General features: G+C 42.5%; 1 protein-coding gene across 2 annotated transcripts in view; it reads left to right on the forward strand.

The window, feature by feature from the left end:
* VPS16 (VPS16 core subunit of CORVET and HOPS complexes) overlaps positions 1-23,342 on the forward strand; it is a 190,055-nt gene that overhangs the window by 70,003 nt on the left and 96,710 nt on the right. For both annotated transcript variants that reach the window (XM_063430209.1, XM_063430211.1), the window contains exons 14-18: positions 3,807-3,842; positions 4,243-4,351; positions 6,447-6,581; positions 13,706-13,814; positions 22,984-23,081. In XM_063430209.1, the coding sequence (XP_063286279.1) occupies positions 3,807-3,842; positions 4,243-4,351; positions 6,447-6,581; positions 13,706-13,814; positions 22,984-23,081 (487 nt within the window). The remainder of the gene's footprint in view (positions 1-3,806; positions 3,843-4,242; positions 4,352-6,446; positions 6,582-13,705; positions 13,815-22,983; positions 23,082-23,342) is intronic.

Below are 23,342 nucleotides of genomic sequence, written 5' to 3' on the forward strand. Positions count from 1 at the left end.
GTTTAACACATCCCTTCAATTGACTTGCTTGCTATCTGTCAGCCTGGATTGGACATAAAGTACTATGGTCCTGTTGTTGGATGTAAGCTCCTCTATTTTGCTCAGCCTATTATCAGAATAAAATTAATTAGCTGAAAGATTGTGATCCCTTTGATTATTCCCTCGCCCACCTGGGACTTCAGGGGTGGGCGAGGGACATCAGGAACACCACCGAGGCCCGGCACCCTAGTTACTACAGCAATTGAAAGAAACTCTGGAACTTTCATTACTATTACTGGGAATACTTAGAGGCATGGCCCTTCTTTTTTTCTTCTTTTTTCTCCCTGGCAAAGCAATGACTATTTAGTATCCGCTGAAAGGAAGGATTTCACCATCCGGCCTCTCTGGTCTCGGAACCAGAAAAATCCCCCGCCTTCTGCGCGTCCAACGGACTTTTAAAAATCCATATTCTTTCTTTTTATAGGGAAACTATAGTGACTTTAGTGCCAGGTAAGCAAACTTGTTTTCCTGGCACTATAGCTCCCTGTAGTGCCCCCCGCACTCGCAGACCCTGCCCCCCATGGTGCGGATGGGGTTAATTACCTGATTTCCCTTGGCGCTGGGTCAACCTACGCTCCCCCGCCGACATCAACCTGCTGGGGGGATGTAATGTGCAGTGATTGCCGTACTCTTATTAAGACTTCCTCCATAGGAAAGCATTGTATAATGCTTTCCTATGGGGTTTTGGGTGATGCTGGATGTCTTCATGCATAGTGTAAAGACTTCCAGCGTCAGTAAGGCAACCAAAAGTCACCTAATGACCTGGAAGTCCCTCTATTGGCTGTTTGGTAGACAGCCACTAGAGGTAGGGTTAACCCTTGCAGGTAATCCTTGCAGTTTATTAAAACCTGCAATAATTACCACTGCAGGGTTAAGGGACCAGGGACATTGCACCCAAACCACTTCAATTAGCTGAAGTCGTCTGGGTGCCTATAGTGTCCCTTTAAGCTGAAGTTGTTTTGTTTCTTAGAGTATCTCTTTAATATGCTGCACAATGGGTTATTGTCATACTAGCTACTAGGACAATGGATACTTTTGACATGAATCCGTGGAACAGGCTTGCATGTGGGCCACTTGGTCTTTCCTGCACATATTTTTCTTCTATTATTATTATTATTATTGCCATTTATATAGCGCCAACAGATTCCGTAGAACTTCACAATATTATGAGAGGGTGGACTTAACTATAAATAGGACAATTACAAGAAAACTTACAGGAACGATAGGTTGAAGAGGACCAAGCTTAAAGCCTATAGGACGTGTGCTATAAAACACATTAGGACAGGAAATAGCAATCAAATTAGGGGGGAGTGAAGCAGAGCTGGAGGAGAGAGTAGAGGGCTGCCCTTTAGGAGAGAGCAAGAGACAGGTATGTGAGGTAGAGGTTACTCTGGGAGGCCATAAGCTTTCCTAAAGAGATGGGTTTAATGGCACCTCTTAAACGATTGAAGACTAGGGGAGAGTCTGATGGCGGTATGCAGGCTATTACATAGGAAGGGAGCTGCCTGCGAGAAGTCCTGCAAGCATGAGTTTGCCGTATGGGTGTGAGCAGCAGACAGGAGAAGGTCCCTGGCAGAGAGGAAAGACCGAGAAGAGGCATACCTATGGATCTGTGAAGAGATATGAGGGGCTAGAATTGTTCAGTGCTTTATAGGTATGGGTATGACAGAGGGATGAGGTGCGAGAAGACCCACTAGAGAGGAAAATCAGTCTGGCGGCAGCATTCATTACAGTCTGTAGTAGTGGGCTATGTTTTTAAGATGGAATCTACAGGATTTGGCATCATACTGGATGTGAGGCTCAAAAGTGAGGCCAAAATCAAGTATGACACCAAGACTGCGCGCTTGCAAGGATGGACTTTCGTGGATACCACTAACTTGAAGGGAGAGCGAAAGAGGATCAGTATTAGGAGCAGGAAAGATCAGGGGCTCAGTTTTAGAGAGATTGAGTTTCAGAAAGCAGGAGGTGGAAGAAAGGCAAGCAGTTAAATGTTGCAGGATGGCAGGGAAGAGGTCTGGGGAGGGGAAATATATCTGGGTGTCAACAGCGTACAGGCCAAGAGAGGCAGTATAAAGAGAAAATAGAAGGGGACCAAGGACAGAGCCTTGGAGGACTCCAACCGAGATAGGAAAAGGGGTGGAGGCAGCATTATAAAAGGAGACACTGAATGAGCGTTGGGAGAGATAAGAGGAAATCCACGAGAGGACAGAGACCGAATGATTGAAGAGTTTGAAGGAGAGCATGATCAACGGTATCAAAGGCAGCAGAGAGGTCAAAATAATTAGTGTGGAGTAGTGGCCTTTGGATTTAGCTGCGATTAGGTTGTTAGTAACTTTGATAAGAGCTGTCTCAGTTGTGAGTGTGACTATTTTGCATTTACTCACCATTTTAAGTGTTATAGCATTATTGTTTGTGTTATAGCATTATGTTTTTCTGTTGTTATTGTATTGTAGATTTTCTATTTTCCATGTTAATCTGAGGACTGTGAGGAGTCCTTATCTACAATACTTCAGTACAAGGGTAATTGTTTTTAGAGTTTTTCTCTATCTATTTACCCACTAAGTGTGTGTCTTTTCTTATCCACGCTCTGGTGTATCTGGACATTTCTGTATTTAGCTAAGAGCAGTCTCCGTAGAGTGGAGAGGGTGGAAGCCAGATTGAAGAGGGTCAAGGAGAGAGTTAGAATTGAGGAAGTGAGACATACGGGTAAAGACAAGTCTTTCCAGAAGCCTTGAGGAAAAAGGGAGCAGGGGTATGGGACGATAGTTAGACAAGAGATGTTTTTTTTCAAAATAGGTACTACAGTGGCATGTTTAAGGTCAGCATGGACAACGCCAGAAGAGAGAGAGCAGTTAAAGATGTGTGTTAAGGAAGGCACAAGACAAGGGGAGAGAGATCTGATGAGGTGAGATGGGACAGGATCAAGCAGGCACGTGGTGGGGCGAGAGGAAAGGAGAAGCACAGCCACCTCTTGTTCAGTAGCTGGGGAGAACGTCTGAAGGGTAGGAAAGGTGGGAAGAATTCTTTCCTTAACTGTTCAATCTTGCCGGTAAAGTAGCATGCAAAGCTATCGGCTGTAAGGTCGAGGGTATTGCCAGCTACATGGGTGGGAGAATTAGCCCACTATGTATGTGTGTTTGTTCATATGTGATACCCATTTGCTTTTTTTTGCTTTTTTTTTTTTAAATGACCAATAAAAGGATAATTGCTAAATTTAAGATCAAAATAGCTGAGCTGGAAAAATTACTACATTCATCTATTTTTAAGCTAAGATTTACAATTCCCTTAAAAATTCTCTGCCATTCACATTGAAGAAAATAACATAATATTGAGCTTCATCTAGGAACTAAGAAGTTATTTAACAAATAAAATGAGTTATCCCTGTAGCTGCTATTTAATTATCTGTTTAATAAATACTTATTCACTAAATTATGGTTTGTAGAAAAAAATAAAATTTAAAGAGAAAAATATCAAAAATAGATGGAGATGGAAAAAATGTCTAGATCAGTTATTGTCACAGCTTTGCTTTTTTGACCAGAATTTTGGAATTTGTATTTTAATTTGCGCTTTCGGAAATTTAGTGAATAAACTTCTGAAAATGTTTCTTCCTTATAAAATACTATAGGGCTTATTCACTTAACATCAAATTGCATTAAATGGAAAATAAATTGAAAAGAGCTGAAGCGCTTTATGGGTCTCGAATGTTTGTTTACTTAAATGTCAAAGTTCTATTTCAAAAATACTTTTTTTCTTGACTGTTTTGAAAGATACAAACAGCTTACAGTCCAAGTGCTGCTGGACAGGTACACATTGAAAGAGTGACTTACTTTACAACAGATGCTTCCATTATTCTATGACTTCTTTATTATCACAAAGCTTCCCCTGTATATTCCCTGTAATATGCTGGTATGCATGTTCTTCTACAAGCTGTTACCTGACATATTAACTATTGTATCATTGAATATTTTGTTTTTCAAAAAGAATATCCAGATCTTACAAAAACATTACAGAATCTGATAAACCAATCACTTGCAAAAAATACATAATTTTTGTAAATTTTCCATTTGTACTGTAAAGAACTCTCTCCTCTATCATAGGTGAAATCTCCTTTCTTCCGGTATACTTATACCACCATCAATTGTTATTTTAATGATTGTTTCTCAGATTTATTTGATATATTTTTCTTCTTTTCTTTATCCCCAGATTAGTTTTAAGAAGACTGTATCCCCTTGCTGTTAAAATTTGCAAGTACCTAAAGCTATCAGACTTTCAAGGAGTTAGCCGGGTTTTAGCTCACTGGGCCTGCTACAAGGTATGGTGTATCTTTTATAGACAAAAATACTTCCGAGCAGAGAACAAACTCTAACAAGGAGTACAAAAAGGGTTATAGGGGTAGCAAAGAGGGCATAACCCTACACATAGTACAAATTAAAGAATAATGGGGAGAAATCACCTCGTACAAAGACGGGGGTATCCTCCTCAAGGCACCACCCCTAAAAAAACATGTAGAGGCTTACAGAAAAAACAAAAATAAACTTTATTGAAAATTCAAAACACACACAATTTCCAAATAATGGGGATAAAAACCAAAAAACTCGGTACTGACAAGTAAATTGGCTACCAATCACTGCCTGGTTAATTCTGTGGTAGCATGAATGGGTTTCCACAAGTGTAACAATCCTACTCGTAACAGAGTTATAATTAGTAGAAACACTGTTGCAATGCTAGCTCACAGAAACGCGGTCTGCAGATAATCAATAGGTGCCAGAGGAGCAGTGTGCTGTGCTCCAGTAAATAAACCAGAGGGCAAAGACCAATAATAAAACCCCCATGATCGTCAAACCTTATCTAAATAGTCTATAATACATAACTGTCCTATCCGTTAAGCAGTATGAAAATCGAAAGGACAGAGAGGTATGTGTAAGGAAAAATAAAGGGAGAGAAGTAATCTCCAGGGGGGGTCCGGAGCAAAGAAAGGACACCTCCACTGTAAACACCCCTTATAGATATCCGAATGCCCCCACTGATAAGGAAACCAACCGACCAAGGTCTCCTGTAGGCACAGCACAAACTGCAGATACAGTACTCTAGGGAAATGCTAAAATAAAAAAATGATAGCATCGGAGAAGACCGACGCACTTTTCGGCGGTCTAACCGCCTTTCTCAAGGGCAAACAATTGAATTAAGAGATCCCCCTCACATTAAATAGCTCATAACCCCTCCTACCTGTCAGTTGTGGGCCATCGCTACAACGGATCTGCCAATAGTGTCTGCCTGTTAATCCCCGAGCCTGGCGGGGAGTATGCTACAGTCAGTGTGCGAGTCCGTGCCAGAATATAGGCACATGCGTGGGGACTTAGTGCAACAATGCACGAGTGCATAAAGAGCATTGTGCCTGTCCGCACAGAGGTACATAACTAGATGTATTCGTCAGATTATAAGCGCATGCGTGTGGACTTTATCTTCAGCAGCATATGTAAGAGTACATAAATGTAATAGAGAACAGAGCATACCAGAGTCCTGGTGCCTGTGTGAAGATTTCGAATTTCACTAATCTCACTAGACAGCCTGCTAAATAGATTACTCTGCTTAAACAGAAAAGGTCCATCTGCACAGAAGCCTTAAAACCGCCCAATTGAATACGGGCCAGCCAAAATGTCATCAAACAAATGCCCATTCATATAAAGGTCAGGTGTCTGTTAAAATATAACTAGTGGCATGAATCCATAGAACCATATAGCGAGCGGCCCAAAAGTGGAGGGGGGGAGGAAACAAAATTTTGTTTTTTATATTTAATTCTCAATAAATGTACTGTGAAATAATAGATAAGCTAAAAAAACGAGTGGTAAAGCACAATAAACTAAGCTGGCAAAATCAATAAATAAATAAATAAAGAGAGCGATACAGGTATGTAAAAAGACCTTATTACCAATGGTTAAATAAACGGGGCGAAAGAAAAGCCCTCATTCAAACCCAGAGGTTGAAGTGTCTTTAATTAATATATCCACCTAGACTCCCTCTGTCTTAGAATCTAAGTCTCCACGTCTCGGGTTTCTCCTCACCAGTTCTAGTCCACAGAATCTGAGATTATTGGGATCACCGTGGTGGTATTCTTTGAGATGTCTTGAAATAGGTGTCTCAAGACGGTTCCTGGGGGACCTTACATGTTCCATGATTCTATCTTTAAAGGCCCTAAAGGTTTTACCCACATATTTTTGTCCACATGAACACGACAGCAGATCCCCAGATTAGTTTTAAGAAGACTGTATCCCCTTGCTGACTTTCAAGGAGTTAGCCGGGTTTTAGCTCACTGGGCCTGCTACAAGGTATGGTGTATCTTTACAATAAATATCTCACTGCAATTTGCTACAAATTGTTAAAATGCAGAATTCTTATCATTTTTATAGGTTCAGCAAAAAGAAAAATCAGATGAGGAAGTAGCTCAGGCCATAAATCAAAAACTTGGTGACACTCCTGGAATTTCTTACTCTGAAATTGCATCAAAAGCCTGTGACTGTGGGAGAACCGAGTTGGCCATAAAGGTAACAATATATATTTATATGTGAGCAGAATTCAGACCCACTGACCCATTGCAGGAGGTTTCAAAAATGAACTACTTCCTGGATAAGCATTCATATCATCCATCATCATTTATCAATAATCAAAACCTTCTCACATATAGCTTGCCCAGTGGCATCTATAATGGTATTTCTGCCTTTGTCTACCAATGGATGTTTTGCCATTACATTATTGTGAAAAGCCCAAGTCAGCAGAGGCCTATAAATCACCTCATGTTTTTACCCTTCATTGATGGGCCAGAATGTGTGGATTCATTGTTACATTGGACTCCTCATATGACGTGTGTAAATAAATGATCTTCAAATGGAGATTGAAAGAAATTTGTCGGTATTTGCAGATGACACAAAACTAGGTAAGAAAACAGTCTGAACATAATATAGCTTCACTGCAGAGGGCTATGAATAAATTGGCGGACTGGACAGGCAAGTGACAGATGAGATTTGATACCGATAAATGTAAAGTCACACATTTTTGGAATAACGAACGCACAAACCATTTGTAAATCAAATGGGGTTAAACAAAAAGGACTTTGAAACGATTATAAGTCACAAACTAGGCGCAACAGTATGCAATGCCAGTCTACCTTTGCAAAAGCTAGTAAAGTGCGTTCATGTTTCAAAAGACGGATTTATTTACTTAATCAAAATATATTTTTGCCTCTTTACAAATCAATGGTAACACCCTACCTTGAATATGCAATGCAATTTTGAGCACAAGTTTTTAAGAAGAATATTGCAGAACTAGAAAAATCTGAGAGGCGATTTGTACCGACCGCACACAAGGCTCCTGCCCAGAAACAGTTCCATGAGTTTAGGCTGTGCGGTCGGTCTATTTCAAAAAGTAATAAAACCAAATAAATGCACAAACGGAACCCCCTGGCTCATAGTAGCGATTGTTCCCCTGGTTCGTGGGAACCAAACTACTGAACAGCGCTCTCCTGGCTGTTCGGGAAAAGGAAGCAGGGATTCGTATACTTTGACCGGTGTTCGGGAAGTAGAGTGTCCGATTTTAGTTCCAGACACTTGAGGACCAAGTCACGCTGCCTCCTTTTGTGCGAACAAGATGGCCGCTGTTTTCTCTTGCATGTGGCGTTCGGTTATACGAACGGCGGCCACACAGGGAGAGCGCTTAATCAACAGTTTCTTTTGAAGATAATGAGCATAAACATAAAAAGTCCAGAATAACATGCTATTTTCTTCACAACAACCACTGCTCCTTCAGGTAGTTATAACTGCCGCTGGGGAGGCAGACCGTTTGTCTCCACTCCCAGTAGCTGCTGCTGGGGAGGGGGAATGGCTGTCTCCATTCCTAGTTGCTTCAGCTGCTGCTGGGGAGAGATACCGGTTGTGTCCTCTCCCCATAACAAGCACTGCCGCTGGGGAGGAAGACCAACTGTCTCCACTCACAGTTGCTCCACCTGTCGCTGGGGAGAGAGACTGGTTGTCAGGGGCGGGCTGGGACAGGGGCAATTGCCAGTGGAGTCGGCCGGCCTCTCCTGATGATGTCAGGAGGAGGGGGCTTGACTTCACTGCTCTTCTCCAAGGACCGCTGGGGAGTCTGGGAGAAGAGCAGAGGAAGTCACGCCCCTTCCTCCTGACATCATCAGGAGAGGTCGGCTGACTCTGCTGGCTGCCAGCTCCTGCCCACCTCTCCCTGGCCTAAGGTAAGACTCTGGAGGGGAAATGCACTTTAGTTTTTTTTTTGTTTTTTTTACGCCCTTCCTCAGCCCCTATCCCCCTTGCTCATCCCATGTCCCCCCATCAACCCCTGAAGCCCCCCGCTCAGCTCCTGTCCCCCCCCTCTCAGCTCCTGCCCCCCCCTCTCAGCTCCTGCCCCCCCTCTCAGCTCCTGTCCCCCCCTCTCAGCTCCTGTTCCCCCCCTCTCAGCTCCTGTTCCCCCCCTCTCAGCTCCTGTTTCCCCCCCCCTCAGCTCCTGTCCCCCCCTCTCAGCTCCTGCCCCCCCCTCTCTCAGCTCCTGCCCCCCCCTCTCTCAGCTCCTGTCCCCCCTCTCTCAGCTCCTGCCCCCCCTCACTCAGCCCCTGTCCCCCCATCACTCCTCCTTTCGCTGTGTTGGAATCTGCCGCTGGGGAGTGAGGCCAACTACAACTACCTCCACTCTTTTGGTTGAAATCTGCCGCTGGGAAGGGAGGCTTGCTGCCTGTACCTTCGCACGCTGGATTCTCATCTGCCGCTGGGTGGGAGGCTAACATCCTGTGATGTAAAGTCAATTAAATCTGTGGGCACATTCTCACAGATCAGTTGCACCACCTCTGCCGAAGGGCTGCTGCAAATCTCTTTTCGCTGGAGACCTCCTCCCCTCGTGGTCTCTCTTGGCTTGTATATCGACGGTCACCTAGTTACAGGTCACCTGGAAGGTCTCCATCGAAACATTAGAGCCATACCAGCACTTCGAACAGGAACTCTGAGTAAGAGTCAGAGGATGTCATGCTTGCCTGTTCCAAGTCTGTGAGCACCTCTGCTTATGGATTGCCTCCAAAGCCAATCCCTCAGACACGCTCCTCTGGAACTCCTTTCCCGACAAGGAAGCTGCACGAGTGCTAGCGCTATCCCTCTCCAAAAGATGCACAGGTATCCCAGGGACATTTTCCAAGTCGCTAGGAAGCCTTAAGGGGCACCACTTACCACCTCTGTCCAGCTTGAAAATTTACCATTAATGACAACTCTCTGTACTCTATTTTTAAGCCAATATTCTGCCTAAGAACAAGAATTTTCCTCTAGACCAATTTCTTTGAGTTCAAACACCTTGGCAAAATCCAAATAGGTCACATCAACTGCAACACTCTGATCTATACTTCTACTTACTTCTTCATAGAATTCAATCAAGTTAGTTTGACATGATCTGTGCTTAATAAAACCATGCTGATTTTTGCTGATAACCACATTCTTCTTAAGAAATTCATGAATATTATTCCATAATAACTATTCAAATACTTTCCAAGCCACAGAAGGTAAGCTCACAGGTCTATAAATTCCAGGCAAGGATTTTGAACCCTTTTTGAATATAGGAACCACATCTTCCCTCCGGTACACTTCCTGAAAGAAAATAATCTTGAAAGATTAAAAACAGAGGTTCCCTTATTTCCAAACTTAGTTCCTTAAGTACTCGTGGATGAATACTGTCAGGTCCTAGAGCTTTGTTTATATTAACTTTCTTTAGTTGCTGCAGCGCTTTGTCTTGAGTTATCCAATTACAATTTTTCTGCACGTTTTTTGCAGCAATCATTTGCATATCTATTGTCATAGGTTTGTCCTTAATATATTCTGAGGAGAAAGTTATTTAAAATTCATTAAAGGAACACTATAGGATCAGGAACACAAACCTGTATTCCTGATTCTATAGTGTTTAACCCACCATTTATATAAAAGTTAAAAACGTACCTTAGTTCGATGCTGGCTCCGCCCCCTTTGTGACATTAAAATGGCCGATTTTTAGCCAATCTAATGCTTTCCCATAGGGTTTGGCTAAAATTGGCACGGGGCGGGGCCAAATGCTGTTTAGGCCTATGAGGACCTCCTCATAGAGATGCATTGAATCAATGCATCTGTATGAGAAAAGTGCAGTGTCTCCATGCTCAGCATGGGGACACTGAACGTCAGGGCTGCTTTTTCGGCAGCACTGACCCAGGAAGCACCACCAGTGGCCACATGGAGGTGTCCCTAGAGGCAATGTAAACACTGCCTTTTCTCTGACAAGCTGTAGTTGTTCTGTTGACTATAGTGTCCCTTTAACTAACTCCCCCATCCCAGTTTTTAGTGTACCTACACTTTGATTTTTGGTTCTTTTAGAATTTATGTACTTAAAAAATGCTTTGGGGTTGGTTTTGCGCTCTTTGGCTATTACTTAATTTTGTAGTTTGGCAAATCTAATTGCTTTTTGCACGCATTATTGGCTTCCTTATAACTTTTATAGCATGCCTCTGATTTGTCTGATTTTAAGGCTTTGAATGTCCTTTTAATTCCTTGATTCACTTTCCCACTAAGCCACATTGCTTTTATATTTATTACCCAGTGGTACAAACTGCGAAATGTACCTTTGTACTCTATTTATCCTCAGTGTTCTTGTCACTAAAAAGTTTATGCTAGTCAATATATTGAAAAGCTGCCCATAACTTATTGAAATTGGCCTTTCTAAAATTATGTGTTGATGTTCCCCGCAGGGCCGGACTGGCCTACCGGGAAATTTCCCGGTGGGCCGCCGGCACCTGGGGCCGGGCAGACAGCTGAGTCTGCTGGCCGGCGGCCGCTGGCTGGGGGAGGTCTGCTGGCCGGCGGCCGCTGGCTGGGTGAGGTCTGCTGGCCGGCGGCCGCTGGCTGGGGGAGGTCTGCTGGCCGGCGGCCGCTGGCTGGGGGAGGTCTGCTGGCCGGCGGCCGCTGGCTGGGGAGGTCTGCTGGCCGGCGGCCGCTGGCTGGGGAAGTCTGCTGGCGGCCGCAGGGGGAGCAGGCTCTTCTGTCTCTGCTCCCCCGCCCTCGCGCGCAGCTTAATGAGACCGGGCCTGGAATATGACGTCATATTCCAGCGCCGGTCTCTTGCTTGCGCGCGAGGGCGGGGGAGCAGAGACAGAAGAGCCTGCTCCCCCTGCGGCTTCCAGCAGACTTCTCCAGCCAGCGGCCGCCGGCCAGCATTCCTCCCCAGCCAGCGGCCGCCGGCCAGCAGACCTCCTCCAGCCAGCGGCCAGCAGAAGACCTCCCCCTGCATCCACTAGCCCACCCAGCCGGGCACCAACAGGTAAAATATGTAATTCTGTCAGTCTCAGTGTGAGTGTATGTGTGTGTCTGTGTCATGGTGTGTGTGTGTGTATGTGTCATTGTGTGTGTGTGTCTGTGTCATATTGTGTGTGTGTCTGTGTCATTGTGTGTCTGTGTCATTGTGTGTGTCTGTGTCATTGTGTGTGTCTGTGTCATTGTGTGTGTCTGTGTCATTGTGTGTGTCCGTGTCAATTTGTGTGTGTGTCCGTGTCATTATGTGTGTGTCTGTCATTATGTGTGTGTCTGTGTCATTATGTGTGTGTCTGTGTCATTATGTGTTTGTCTGTGTCATTGTGTGTGTCTGTGTCAATTTGTGTGTGTGTCTGTGTCAATTTGTGTGTGTGTCTGTGTCAATTTGTTTGTGTGTCTGTGTCAGTATGTGTGTGTCTGTGTCATTGTGTGTGTGTGTCATTATGTGTGTGTGTGTGTCATTATGTCTGTCATTGTCATGGTGTGTCTGTGTCATTGTCATGGTGTGTCTGTGTCATTGTCATGGTGTGTGTGTGTGTGTCTGTGTCTGTGTCATTGTGTGTGTGTGTCATTGTGTGTGTGTGTGTGTGTCTGTGTCATTGTGTGTTTGTGTCATGGTGTGTGTGTCTGTATCGTGTGTGTGTGTGTGTCTGTATCGTGTGTGTGTGTGTCTGTATCGTGTGTGTGTGTCTGTGCCATTGTGTGTGTCTGTGCCATTGTGTGTGTCTGTGCCATTGTGTGTGTCTGTGTCATTGTGTGTGTTTGTGTCATTGTGTATCTGTGTCATGGTGTATCTGTGTGTCTGTGTGTATTTAAAAAGTGTTTTTACTCACCTTTTTTTTCTCCCCACGCCGTGCTGGTCTCCCCTCGACTGGCCCTGCCTTTATGGCTGAGATCATCAAGCATGATGATCTGAGCCAATCCAATGCTCTGCCATAGGATTGGCTGCAAAGGTGCTGCACACTGTGCAATCACGCTGTGCAGCACTGACACAGGAAGCACCTCTAGTGACTGTCTGAGTGACTGTCACTAGAGGTGTCACTAGGAAGCAATGTAAACACTGCATGTGAGTATGCGTAATGTATTATTAAATTAAAAGGACCAATATTATATATTAGAAATATATATATATATATATATATATTACTCAACCATCTGGGGTGGCAAGACATTGCCTTACATATTACATACGGCAATATATGGGGCAATGACTTATGGGGCTGGCATAGATTTTTTTTTTTCCAGGCCTGCTTTGTATCCCCAGTCCGGCCCTGGTTCCCCGTGTGCTTTTGTTTTTTCCCCAGTTTATTTCAAAGGACACTATATTGTGATCACTATTTCCCAAGCGCTTACCTACTTGAATTTTGCAAAACATTTTTAAAATGTATTCTAAAATGTTTACTATCTGCTTATATTGCAGGAAGATTATAATTTTTAATTGAATTTTAAGATGTATTAATAAACAGAGGCGGCTCTAGACTTTGAGGCCTTAGGCGAAATTCAAACATGAGGCCCCACTAACAAAAAAAAGTGGAAAAAAAATTGCAATACATGCACACTGTCACATATACACATTGATGCACAGTTTACCTGTGTATGTGCCTGAGAGTGTCTGACAGAGTATCCTTGTGTGTGTGTGTGTGAATGTTTGTCTCTGTGAGCATGTTTGTGTTTTTGTCTGGGACCCTATGTGTATGGGGTAGCTGCTTGAAGTGTGGGTGTCTGCCTGTAGCCTTTGTGCATTGTGTTTATGCCAAAGCTATGTTTCCTGACTGTGTGTGTATGATGAATGTCTTCAGCTAGTGATTGTGACAAGGTGAGTAAAGGAGTAGGGAGGGAATAGGGGGGTGATGGTGAGAGGGAGGAAGGGGGGTTGATGGTGAGAGAGGGGAGAATAAATACCTTTTTATTTATTTTTTTGGTCGTCCGGTGGCCATTATATCCGGTCTGCAGCTCCGTAGAGCCGCAGACCATGTATCTTGCGAAACCCGTCAGAGCACTGCCATGGTAACCCGCGGCAACGCTCTGATTGGCCAGTTCTCGTGAGACACATGGTCTGCAGCTCTGCACACTGCGAAGCTGCAGACCATGTCTGCGATTGCTGGCTGGGCAGACAGGAGGGGCCTCGCACCCTGCGGCATACTGAGCAAGCCGCAAGGCACCCTCCTGGTGTCGGGTCCTCGGTCACTGACCAAGGACACGACAGAGTCTGCCCTAAGGCAGCTTAGGCAGCCGCAAGGCCTTTGTCGGCCAACTAAATCATCTAATTAGAGAGCCGCCTCTGTTAATATATTGCTAATACTCATTAGTTTGGTTAATCAGTAGTTTATTTTATTTTTTTATAATTTCAGCTTTTAGAGTACGAACCAAAATCAGAAGACCAAGTTCCATTGCTTCTAAAGATGAAGAGATGCAATCTTGCTCTTAGTAAAGCTATTGAGAGTGGAGACACTGACCTTGGTAAGACTTTTCCTTCATTTATTTAATCATTTACAGAGGGGCAGGGGTCAAGGGGGGTGGGGGACAAATATGAACTAGCAGTCAGTGTCTAAAAAGCAATATCAGATGTCCATGGTCCTCTGATTTGTAGTTTAATTTGTGGATTAGCCTAACTGTAAGCTCAGCCAGGTACATATATTGGCAAATTTTATCCTTGACTTTTGAAAGTGAAGAAACATCCTGTAGGTTTCGGGTGAAAGTTGAACATGTTTTTGCAATCTATAGTAATACAAGCCTCGTGATGTCTGGTGAACTGGCCAGGGCTGGATTAAGAGCACAGTGGGCCTGGTGCTGACAATTATGATGGGCCTAATTACGGAATCTTATTGACCAAAAACACTAAAACAGTCATACCTCCCAAGCGTCATGTATCTGATGGAGATGGTGCTGGAGGGAAACTCATAGAATGCAGCTATAAGAAAACACATACTCTGTGCTAATCTCTCTCTGATTTATGCTTTCATCTTTCAAGTAAATCCATAACCCCCAACAGCAGTGTCCAGTGAAGCAGGAAGTCAATGTGCAGGGTAAAAGGGTGTGCCACTGGTGCGAATCACGTGACCAGACCTGCCAAAAGGGGGTGAACATGCCCAAAAAGGGGGCATGTTTGTCCAAAGAATTGGAAGGTCAGCCTGGCATGAATGCATGTCAGGCTGCCTGCCAATCATACAGGCTGTCCAACTAAGGGCATACTATTGTAGTATAATGTATAGGAAGTGGAGCGATATAGAGTAAATAAGCCCCTATCACCAAAGATAAATTTATACTTAGACTTTGCTGGATAGGACTCAGATTTCATATGCAGCATGCAAAAAAGAAAAAGAGATCATAATACAGATCTGCCTGGACTGGTATAAATTCATATACATATATATGATATAAAAATAACAATTTATTGTGTACAATATCTAAAAAACAACTAAAATATAGCTAAATAGCAGTATAAACAAATTCCTGCTTACTGGAAACGGTGGTGAGCATAACGGTATGTGTTCCCGTTTGCTCACATCAAGACTGTCCCACACTGGGTGATGTCTCCTGAATCACAGGGGTTGGATGGAGCTCCTGTTGTAAAAGTCGGGTCGGCGGGTAAGTTTTAAACTCCCTCTTCCGTATTCCCGGCTTGTGTTTTAGGCTCCGCCTCCTCTGTTACGTGATTACGTGGCTGTCTACGCGTTTCGCCGTTCTCGGATGGCTTCGTCAGGACGTAATGCGCTGGAGTCAGTTTCCACTGATACGAGTTTTTATACGATCAGTCTAATGCCCAATTGGCTTAATTTCTTTTCAGTCCACATTTGCATATGTATGGTGTCCCGGACAGATCAATTGGATTGGCAAGCACATCCTATTGTAAACGGAAGGCTGCTTTTCCCTCGTCTCTTATGGGAATTTAACTCTTTATATACTTATATCTTAAAGAGCATTTATGTTTCTTATGTTACACATATAGACTGATTTACACATTTAAAACAAAATTAAATTAAAACAGAATATTTATACACAGTCAAATAAAAATATAATTATATTTACAATTCAGCATACTTTATATGAATTTCTTTTTTACTACAGTATATTTTCCTTTTGTTGCATATCTTATAGAGAAAGAGAAAACGAGAATACATATGTTAATACTTTTAAATTTTCAATCTGTTTTCTTTTTTTGGCAAATAGTTTTCTTTCTTATTCTTATATAATCTCCTATGAGGAGAAAAAGAAATAAAAGGCAATATCTGACTTTCAACATGATCATTAATATTTCACCAATGTGTTTCCTTTTACCATATCGTGATCTGGTTAACATACCGTGATCTATCTTAATTATATACATACACTCTTAAAGTGATATGATAGAATCTTATAAGTACACATGTAGATAACTGTATCCTATATTACATATAGAGATTGAGTCTAAGAAATGACAGATCTCGAAATCATTATTTAGTCCGTTGGGGATGAGGGTATTGAGTTCAAATATCCACCTCATCTCCATTCGGCCCAGATTTTGAATAGGATTACCTCCTCTCCAATTTTTATGAATCTGTTGGATTCCCATAAATTCCAAAAGGGAAGGATCAGAATTGTGGAACTCTTCAAAATGTAGGGAGACTTGATGTTGTTGGAATTTTCTCCTAATGTTGTATGCGTGTTCACAGATTCTAATTCTCAATTGCCTAGTGGTTCTGCCTACGTATCTTAGTCCACAGGGACACTTTAACATGTATATTACATTTTGAGTTTGACAGGTTATGAGTTCTCTCACCTTATGTGTCTTGCTATCTACTATGAATTCCTTAATGCACTGTTTATCACTTTTTGTGTTGCGACAGGCATTGCAGTTGCCACATCTAAAAAAAACCTTTTAATTGGTTCAAAAAATTGGGTTTAACTGTATTTTTATCTTGGATATTATCTGTCAAGATTCTTTTCATGTTCTTTACTCCTCTATGAACAATTCTAGGATTAGAGGGTAAGAATCTTGCCAGAATTGGATCTTTGAGTATCCAGTGTCAATGTTCAGAAATTATCCTTCTGACTTGATTGTTCTGGTATCCCGAGAATTGGCAGATGAATGGAACACACACTTCGTTCTTGAAATCTTCTTTATCTTTTTGAACCCTATAGGTTAATAGACTATCTCTATCAACACTTTGAGTGTCCTCTATAGCTTTAGACAAAGTGCGGTCATCATATCCTCTTTCTCTAAAGTCAGAGATGATCCGCTGGCTTTGATCCAAAAACACTGTCTGATCAGTACAGTTTCTCTTTATCCTAGTTAATTGGCTTTTCGGAATATTCATAAGCCACGGACTGTAGTGGCAGCTGCCTACATCTATATAGCTGTTAACATCAATAGATTTAAAGAAGGACTTGGTTTTGACTTGTCCTTCCTCTATGTATACCGTGAGGTCCAGAAAATTAACTTTCTTTGGACTGTAGTCGAAAGATAGACTTATTCCCCACTTATTCTGGTTGATATACTGGATAAAGGATTTTAACTGATCTTCCCCTCCTTTCCAAATGAAAAACAGGTCATCAATATATCTTTTGTAAAGCACCAAGTTCGCCTCCCAGCCACTGCCTTCCCCTAAATGGAAAGACTCCCAGCGTGTCATAAATAAATTCGCGTAGCTGGGGGCGAACTTGGTGCCCATAGTCGTACTGCATATCTGGAGGTAGAAATCCTGATTAAACCAAAAAAAATTATTGTGTAGAATAAAATCAATAGCGTCCACAATAAATCTAATTTGACTGCTTGGGTAAGAAGACTTTTCTTCCAAAATGTTGTTAATCGTCTGAATTCCAAGTTTATGGTCAATGTTGGTATACAATGCGGCTACATCTGCTGTTACTAAGAGCCAATTATCCTCCCACTTGATTTTTTGTAGTTCTTGTAAAATATTAGTTGTGTCCTTTAGATATGATGGAGAGGTTTGTACCAAAGGTTGTAATAAATGATCTACATATTCTGAAAGTCTGAAAGTGTCCCTGTGGCCTAAGATACGTAGGCAGAACCACTAGGCAATTGAGAATTAGAATCTGTGAACACGCATACAACATTAGGAGAAAATTCCAACAACATTAAGTCTCCCTACATTTTGAAGAGTTCCACAATTCTGATCCTTCCCTTTTGGAATTTATGGGAATCCAACAGATTAATAAAAATTGGAGAGGAGGTAATCCTATTCAAAATCTGGGCCGAATGGAGATGAGGTGGATATTTGAACACAATACCCTCATCCCCAACGGACTAAATAATGATTTCGAGATCTGTCATTTCTTAGACTCCTGAGGGTTATAAATGGGTATATATCCAATCTCTATATGTAATATAGGATACAGTTATCTACATGTGTACTTATAAGATTCTATCATATCACTTTAAGAGTGTATGTATATAATTAAGATAGATCACGGTATGTTAACCAGATCACGATATGGTAAAAGGAAACACATTGGTGAAATATTAATGATCATGTTGAAAGTCAGATATTGCCTTTCATTTCTTTTTCTCCTCATAGGAGATTATATAAGAATAAGAAAGAAAACTATTTGCCAAAAAAAGAAAACAGATTGAAAATTTAAAAGTAATAACATATGTATTCTCGTTTTCTCTTTCTCTATAAGATATGCAACAAAAGGAAAATATACTGTAGTAAAAAAGAAATTCATATAAAGTATGCTGAATTGTAAATATAATTATATTTTTATTTGACTGTGTATAAATATTCTGCTTTAATTTAATTTTGTTTTAAATGTGTAAATCAGTCTATATGTGTAACATAAGAAACATAAATGCTCTTTAAGATATAAGTATATAAAGAGTTAAATTCCCATAAGAGACGAGGGAAAAGCAGCCTTCCGTTTACAATAGGATGTGCTTGCCAATCCAATTGATCTGTCCGGGACACCATACATATGCAAATGTGGACTGAAAAGAAATTAAGCCAATTGGGCATTAGACTGATCGTATAAAAACTCGTATCAGTGGAAACTGACTCCAACGCATTACGTCCTGACGAAGCCATCCGAGAACGGCGAAACGCGTAGACAGCCACGTAATCACGTAACAGAGGAGGCGGAGCCTAAAACACAAGCCGGGAATACGGAAGAGGGAGTTTAAAACTTACCCGCCGACCCGACTTTTACAACAGGAGCTCCATCCAACCCCTGTGATTCAGGAGACATCACCCAGTGTGGGACAGTCTTGATGTGAGCAAACGGGAACACATACCGTTATGCTCACCACCGTTTCCAGTAAGCAGGAATTTGTTTATACTGCTATTTAGCTATATTTTAGTTGTTTTTTATATATTGTACACAATAAATTTTTATTTTTATATCTATGTATATGAATTTATACCAGTCCAGGCAGATCTGTACTATGATCTCTTTTTCTTTTTTGCATGCTGCATATGAAATCTGAGTCCTATCCAGCAAAGTCTAAGTATCTTTGGTGATAGGGGCTTATTTACTCTATATCGCTCCACTTCCTATACATTATACTACAATACTCTATATCTGGTGAAGGGAACACCTGTGGAAATGTGGTAGCTGCTCTGATTAAATTGCACATAACTATATGCCTAAATAGCTCTAAATTTTTATCTTTATAGAGCTTGAATACATTTAACGCTCCAGTAAAAGTAATTCTGTTTTGTAAGGGCATACTATGCAGGCAGCACCCTGAGCTTGACATAAATGCGTCTAATGATGCACTCACTCCATGCTTTCCAAGGACTTTACCCTAGCACTCGCTGGTCCACTTGTCTCCTTACCTTCTTACTAGCAGGCAGAAGTTCCTGGTATATAGTCTGAGACAGAGAAAATGTGTATGTAGTGAGTATAGAAGAAAGGGAACATGCCACAGTGTTAGAGAGACCAAAGTCTGCATTACCTAAACTAATTTTATTGTCAGCCAGTCCACACAAGTTTGTTCCCATACATCCCTCTTAAGCTTCCAAACTTAAAGGGACACTATAGTCACCAGAACAACTACAGCTTATTGTATTTGTTCTGGTAAGTAGAATCATTCCATTCAGGCTTTTTGCAGTAAACACTGTCTTTTCAGAGAAAATAACTCCTTTGGCCGCTCCTTAGATGGCTGCTAGAGGTTCTTCCTGGAGCAGTACTGCCTAGTGTGCAGCACTGCCATTCAGTGTCTCCACCCTCTGCATGCAGACACTGAACTTTCCTCATAGAGATGCATTGATTCAATTTATCTTTATGGGGAGATGCTGATTGGTCAGGGCTATGTTGGACTTGTGCTGGCTCTGCCCTAGTTGACAGTCTCAGCCAATCCTATGGGGAAGTATTGTAATTTGCTCAGACCACCACTTCTGATGATGTCAGCAGACAGTCAGTTCAGAGGCAGAGCCAGCAGCTGCAGACTTGAATACAAGTAAGATTTTACTATATTTAGGGAGGCAAGGAGGGGCCAGGGTGGTGGTTTTAACATAATAGGGTCAGAAATACATGATTGTGTCCCTGACCCTATAGTGCTCCTTTAAGCAAGAGTATGTGAAGAGTAGTTAAGGTTGCCACCTTTCTTGGGAAAAAAAAATACCAGCCTTAATCATTGGTATAATTAGTTATGCATGACATCACATGATGTAAATCACAAGGAGTGACATCAGAGACAATTCTGTAAAATCAACAACAAACTACTCACAGTTTGATTCTGTGGTATAGATGGATTGCTCCCAGTGTCTCCCTGTCTCCCAGTGTCTCAGTCTCGCAAGTCACCCAGTGTCTCAGTGTCCCTATGTATTACAGTGTCCCCATGTCGCCCAGTCCCCTAGTCTCCCAGTGTCTCAGTTTCCCCATTTCTCCCAGTGTCCCAATGTCTCAGTGTGTCCCCATGTCACTAGGATACTGGGGACACAGTGAGACATGGGGACACTGAGAGACATGGGGACACTGAGACATTTAGGGAAACTGGGAGAAATGGGGACACTGAGACACTAGGGACACAGACACTGGGATACATGGGGACACTGAGACACTAGGGACACAGACACTGGGAGACATGGGGACACTGAGACACTAGGGACACAGACACTGGGAGACATGGGGACACTAAGACACTAGGGACACATAGATATGGGAACACAGAGACACTGGGAGACTAGGGGACACTGGCTGGGAGACCAACACTTGAGGACACTGGGAGGCATGAGGAAAGTTGTGGACATAGACATGGGGACACTGGGACATATAGGGACACTGGGAGACATGGGGACACTAGGCACACTGAGACACTAGGAACACAGACACTGGGAGGCATGGGGACACTGAAACATTTGGGGACACTAAGACACTAGGGACACAGAGATATGGGAACACAGAGACACTGGGAGACTAGGGGACACTAGCTGGGAGACCTTGAGGACACTGGGAGACATGGGGACAGTTGTGGACATAGACATAGGGACACTGGGACATATAAGGACACATGGGGACACTAGGCACACTGAGAGACATGGGGCACACTAGGGACACTGGCTAGGGGACATGGGGACACTGGGAGACATGGGGACATAGTGTCATAGTGTCTCCGTGTCCCAATGTTTCAGTGTCTCCCAATGTCCCTATGTCTCACAGCATCCCCATGTGTCCCAGTGTCTCAGTGTCCCCATGTTTTCCAATGTCCCCAAGTGTCTCAGTGTCCCCAGGTCTCCCAGTGTCTGTGTCCCCATGTGTCCTAGTGTCTCAGTGTCCCCTAGTGTCTCAGTGTCCCCTAGTGTCTCCATATGTCCCCTAGTGTCTCAGTGCCCCCTAGTGTCTCAGTGCCCCCTAGTGTCTCAGTGTCCCCTAGTGTCTCAGTGTCCCCTAGTGTCTCAGTGTCCCCTAGTGTCTCAGTGTCCCCTAGTGTCTCAGTGTCCCCTAGTGTCCCCTTGTGTCTGTGTCCCCTTGTGTCCCCTTGTGTCTCAGTGTCCCCATGTGTACCTGCTGCCTTTCCCCCATCCCTCACTTACCTGAGCTTTAGAGCTGCTGTCTGGACTCTGTGCTGTGTAGCTGCTCCCCCACGGATCAGTGAGTAGTAGAGAGAGGCAGTGATATGCTGTAACTTCTTATCCCTGCCTCTCTCCACACACAGTGACCCCTACTGGCTGGTGCTGGTATCGCAGAGTAATCTCCATTTATTCTGAGAAAAATGCCTGCATTTGTATTGCCGGTATAACTGCAATACCAGCATGGCTAGGCAGCCTCAAATACTGGCTGTGCCAATAAAATACCAGTCAGGTGGCAAACCTAAGAGTAGTGTGTTTTTTTTTTTTAATGGGCCTATTCCATGGGCCTGGGCCTGGGCCTGGAGCTGCAGCTCCATCAGCCCCTATGTTAATCCGGCCCTGGAACTGGCAGTGGGAAGAATTCACAAAAGTAAGAAAAACAAGTGTGGCAGTAGTGGGCCTAACTGCTTACATTTGGTTTTGAAACTTGGTTTTGCTACATCAGTGGTCAATTCCTAGTAAAGGTATGGTTAGTTATGGTTCGTGTATCTAGAACAAGCTTTTCCAGAAGCAATGGGATCAAGTAATGATGCTGTTGGCATTACTTTTTTCACAAAAGTGCACTTCTGTTGTTAACACATGTTATAGTGGATATAATAACGTGAATTTAGAGCCTTTAAACATGTATTCATCCTGTTTAACCCCTTAAGGACACATGACGTGTGTGACACATCATGATTCCCTTTTATTCCAGAAGTTTGGTCCTTAAGGAATATTCTTGATAATGCTCAGAAAAAATGCCCTTATTTTTACAATGTGTTGAATATTAATTTCCAAGTATACTTTTAATTTCAAAGTGTTTCATTTGTAAAAAGTAATTGTTGTACATTTCTTTTTATTAAGAAGTTTTCAATGTAAGAGTTAACCGAATGCTTGAACCATTTCAGGATAGTTTAATACACGCAAGTACCTTAAGAAAAGGATAAAACAAAACATAAGGGAGAATCACAGTTCTCCACAAGTAGGTAAAGAGACATGCAGGTCCTCTGCAGGGCAAGTGTAAGTATTAGGTATTTCATTGCCAACAGAACCATGCACAGTGCAATGTGGAATAAGTGACTCGTCTTGCATGTCTACCTTCCCTGAAAGGGTGACACCAATAGGCATCCCACTTGAGCCTGAAGCCAAGCCGAAGAAGCCTGAGAGCGGGGGCGGGGGTGTAGAGAGGGAGGGAGAGAGAGAGAGAATGAAGGAGAGAAAGAAAGAGAAATTTTTTTGGTGAAAAACGAATGAGTGGCGAGATAAAAGGAAACGGTAGGGATAGATCCTTGTTTGATATGAGTCATACCAGTCTGCAATAGCAAGCAACAGGTCTGATCTTTGAACCCATGGATCGATACTGTATGTGAGTGTGTTCAGTAGCTAAGCTTTAGGTGGCTATGTTATGGAAATTGGTGGTTTCCTGCATATTGCTGTGGTTTACGTGTCTCCTCCCCCACCCATGCACTCAATGAGGGCCCTAAAGTTTGCGGAGTCAGTCGATAGAATCCAGTGGGTGTACAAAGTAATTGAGTAATCATACTAAGGAGTTGAATTGAAGATTATGCTAGCTTCTGTGTACTTTTAATCTTAATATTTAGCTTTATATTTTAATTAACCTATTTTCTATTTTTTTACAGTTTATACTGTTGTGTCTTATATGAAGCATGAGTTTAATCGTGGAGACTTCTTCATGACATTGCAGAATCATCCCATAGCATTAAGTCTATATCGACAGGTACAGACCATCTACAGAACAAATATTTATCTTTCAGGCATTAATGATTCTTTGTCAAATGTGCACCTTAATTTAGGTGATATACCCCTAACATATAAAGTGCGAGTGCAGCACTTTAAAATAAATGTAGGGACTTACCCTCACAAATGTAACAATTTTGGATACATGTAATACAAAGAAAGGAACATGATTTTATGATGTATTATGTAAGTGAATATTTAAACACACATACACCCTGTTCCAAATTTTTATGCAAATTAT

Source organism: Pelobates fuscus, chromosome 8, assembly GCF_036172605.1.
Source record: "Pelobates fuscus isolate aPelFus1 chromosome 8, aPelFus1.pri, whole genome shotgun sequence".
NCBI lineage: Eukaryota > Metazoa > Chordata > Amphibia > Anura > Pelobatidae > Pelobates > Pelobates fuscus.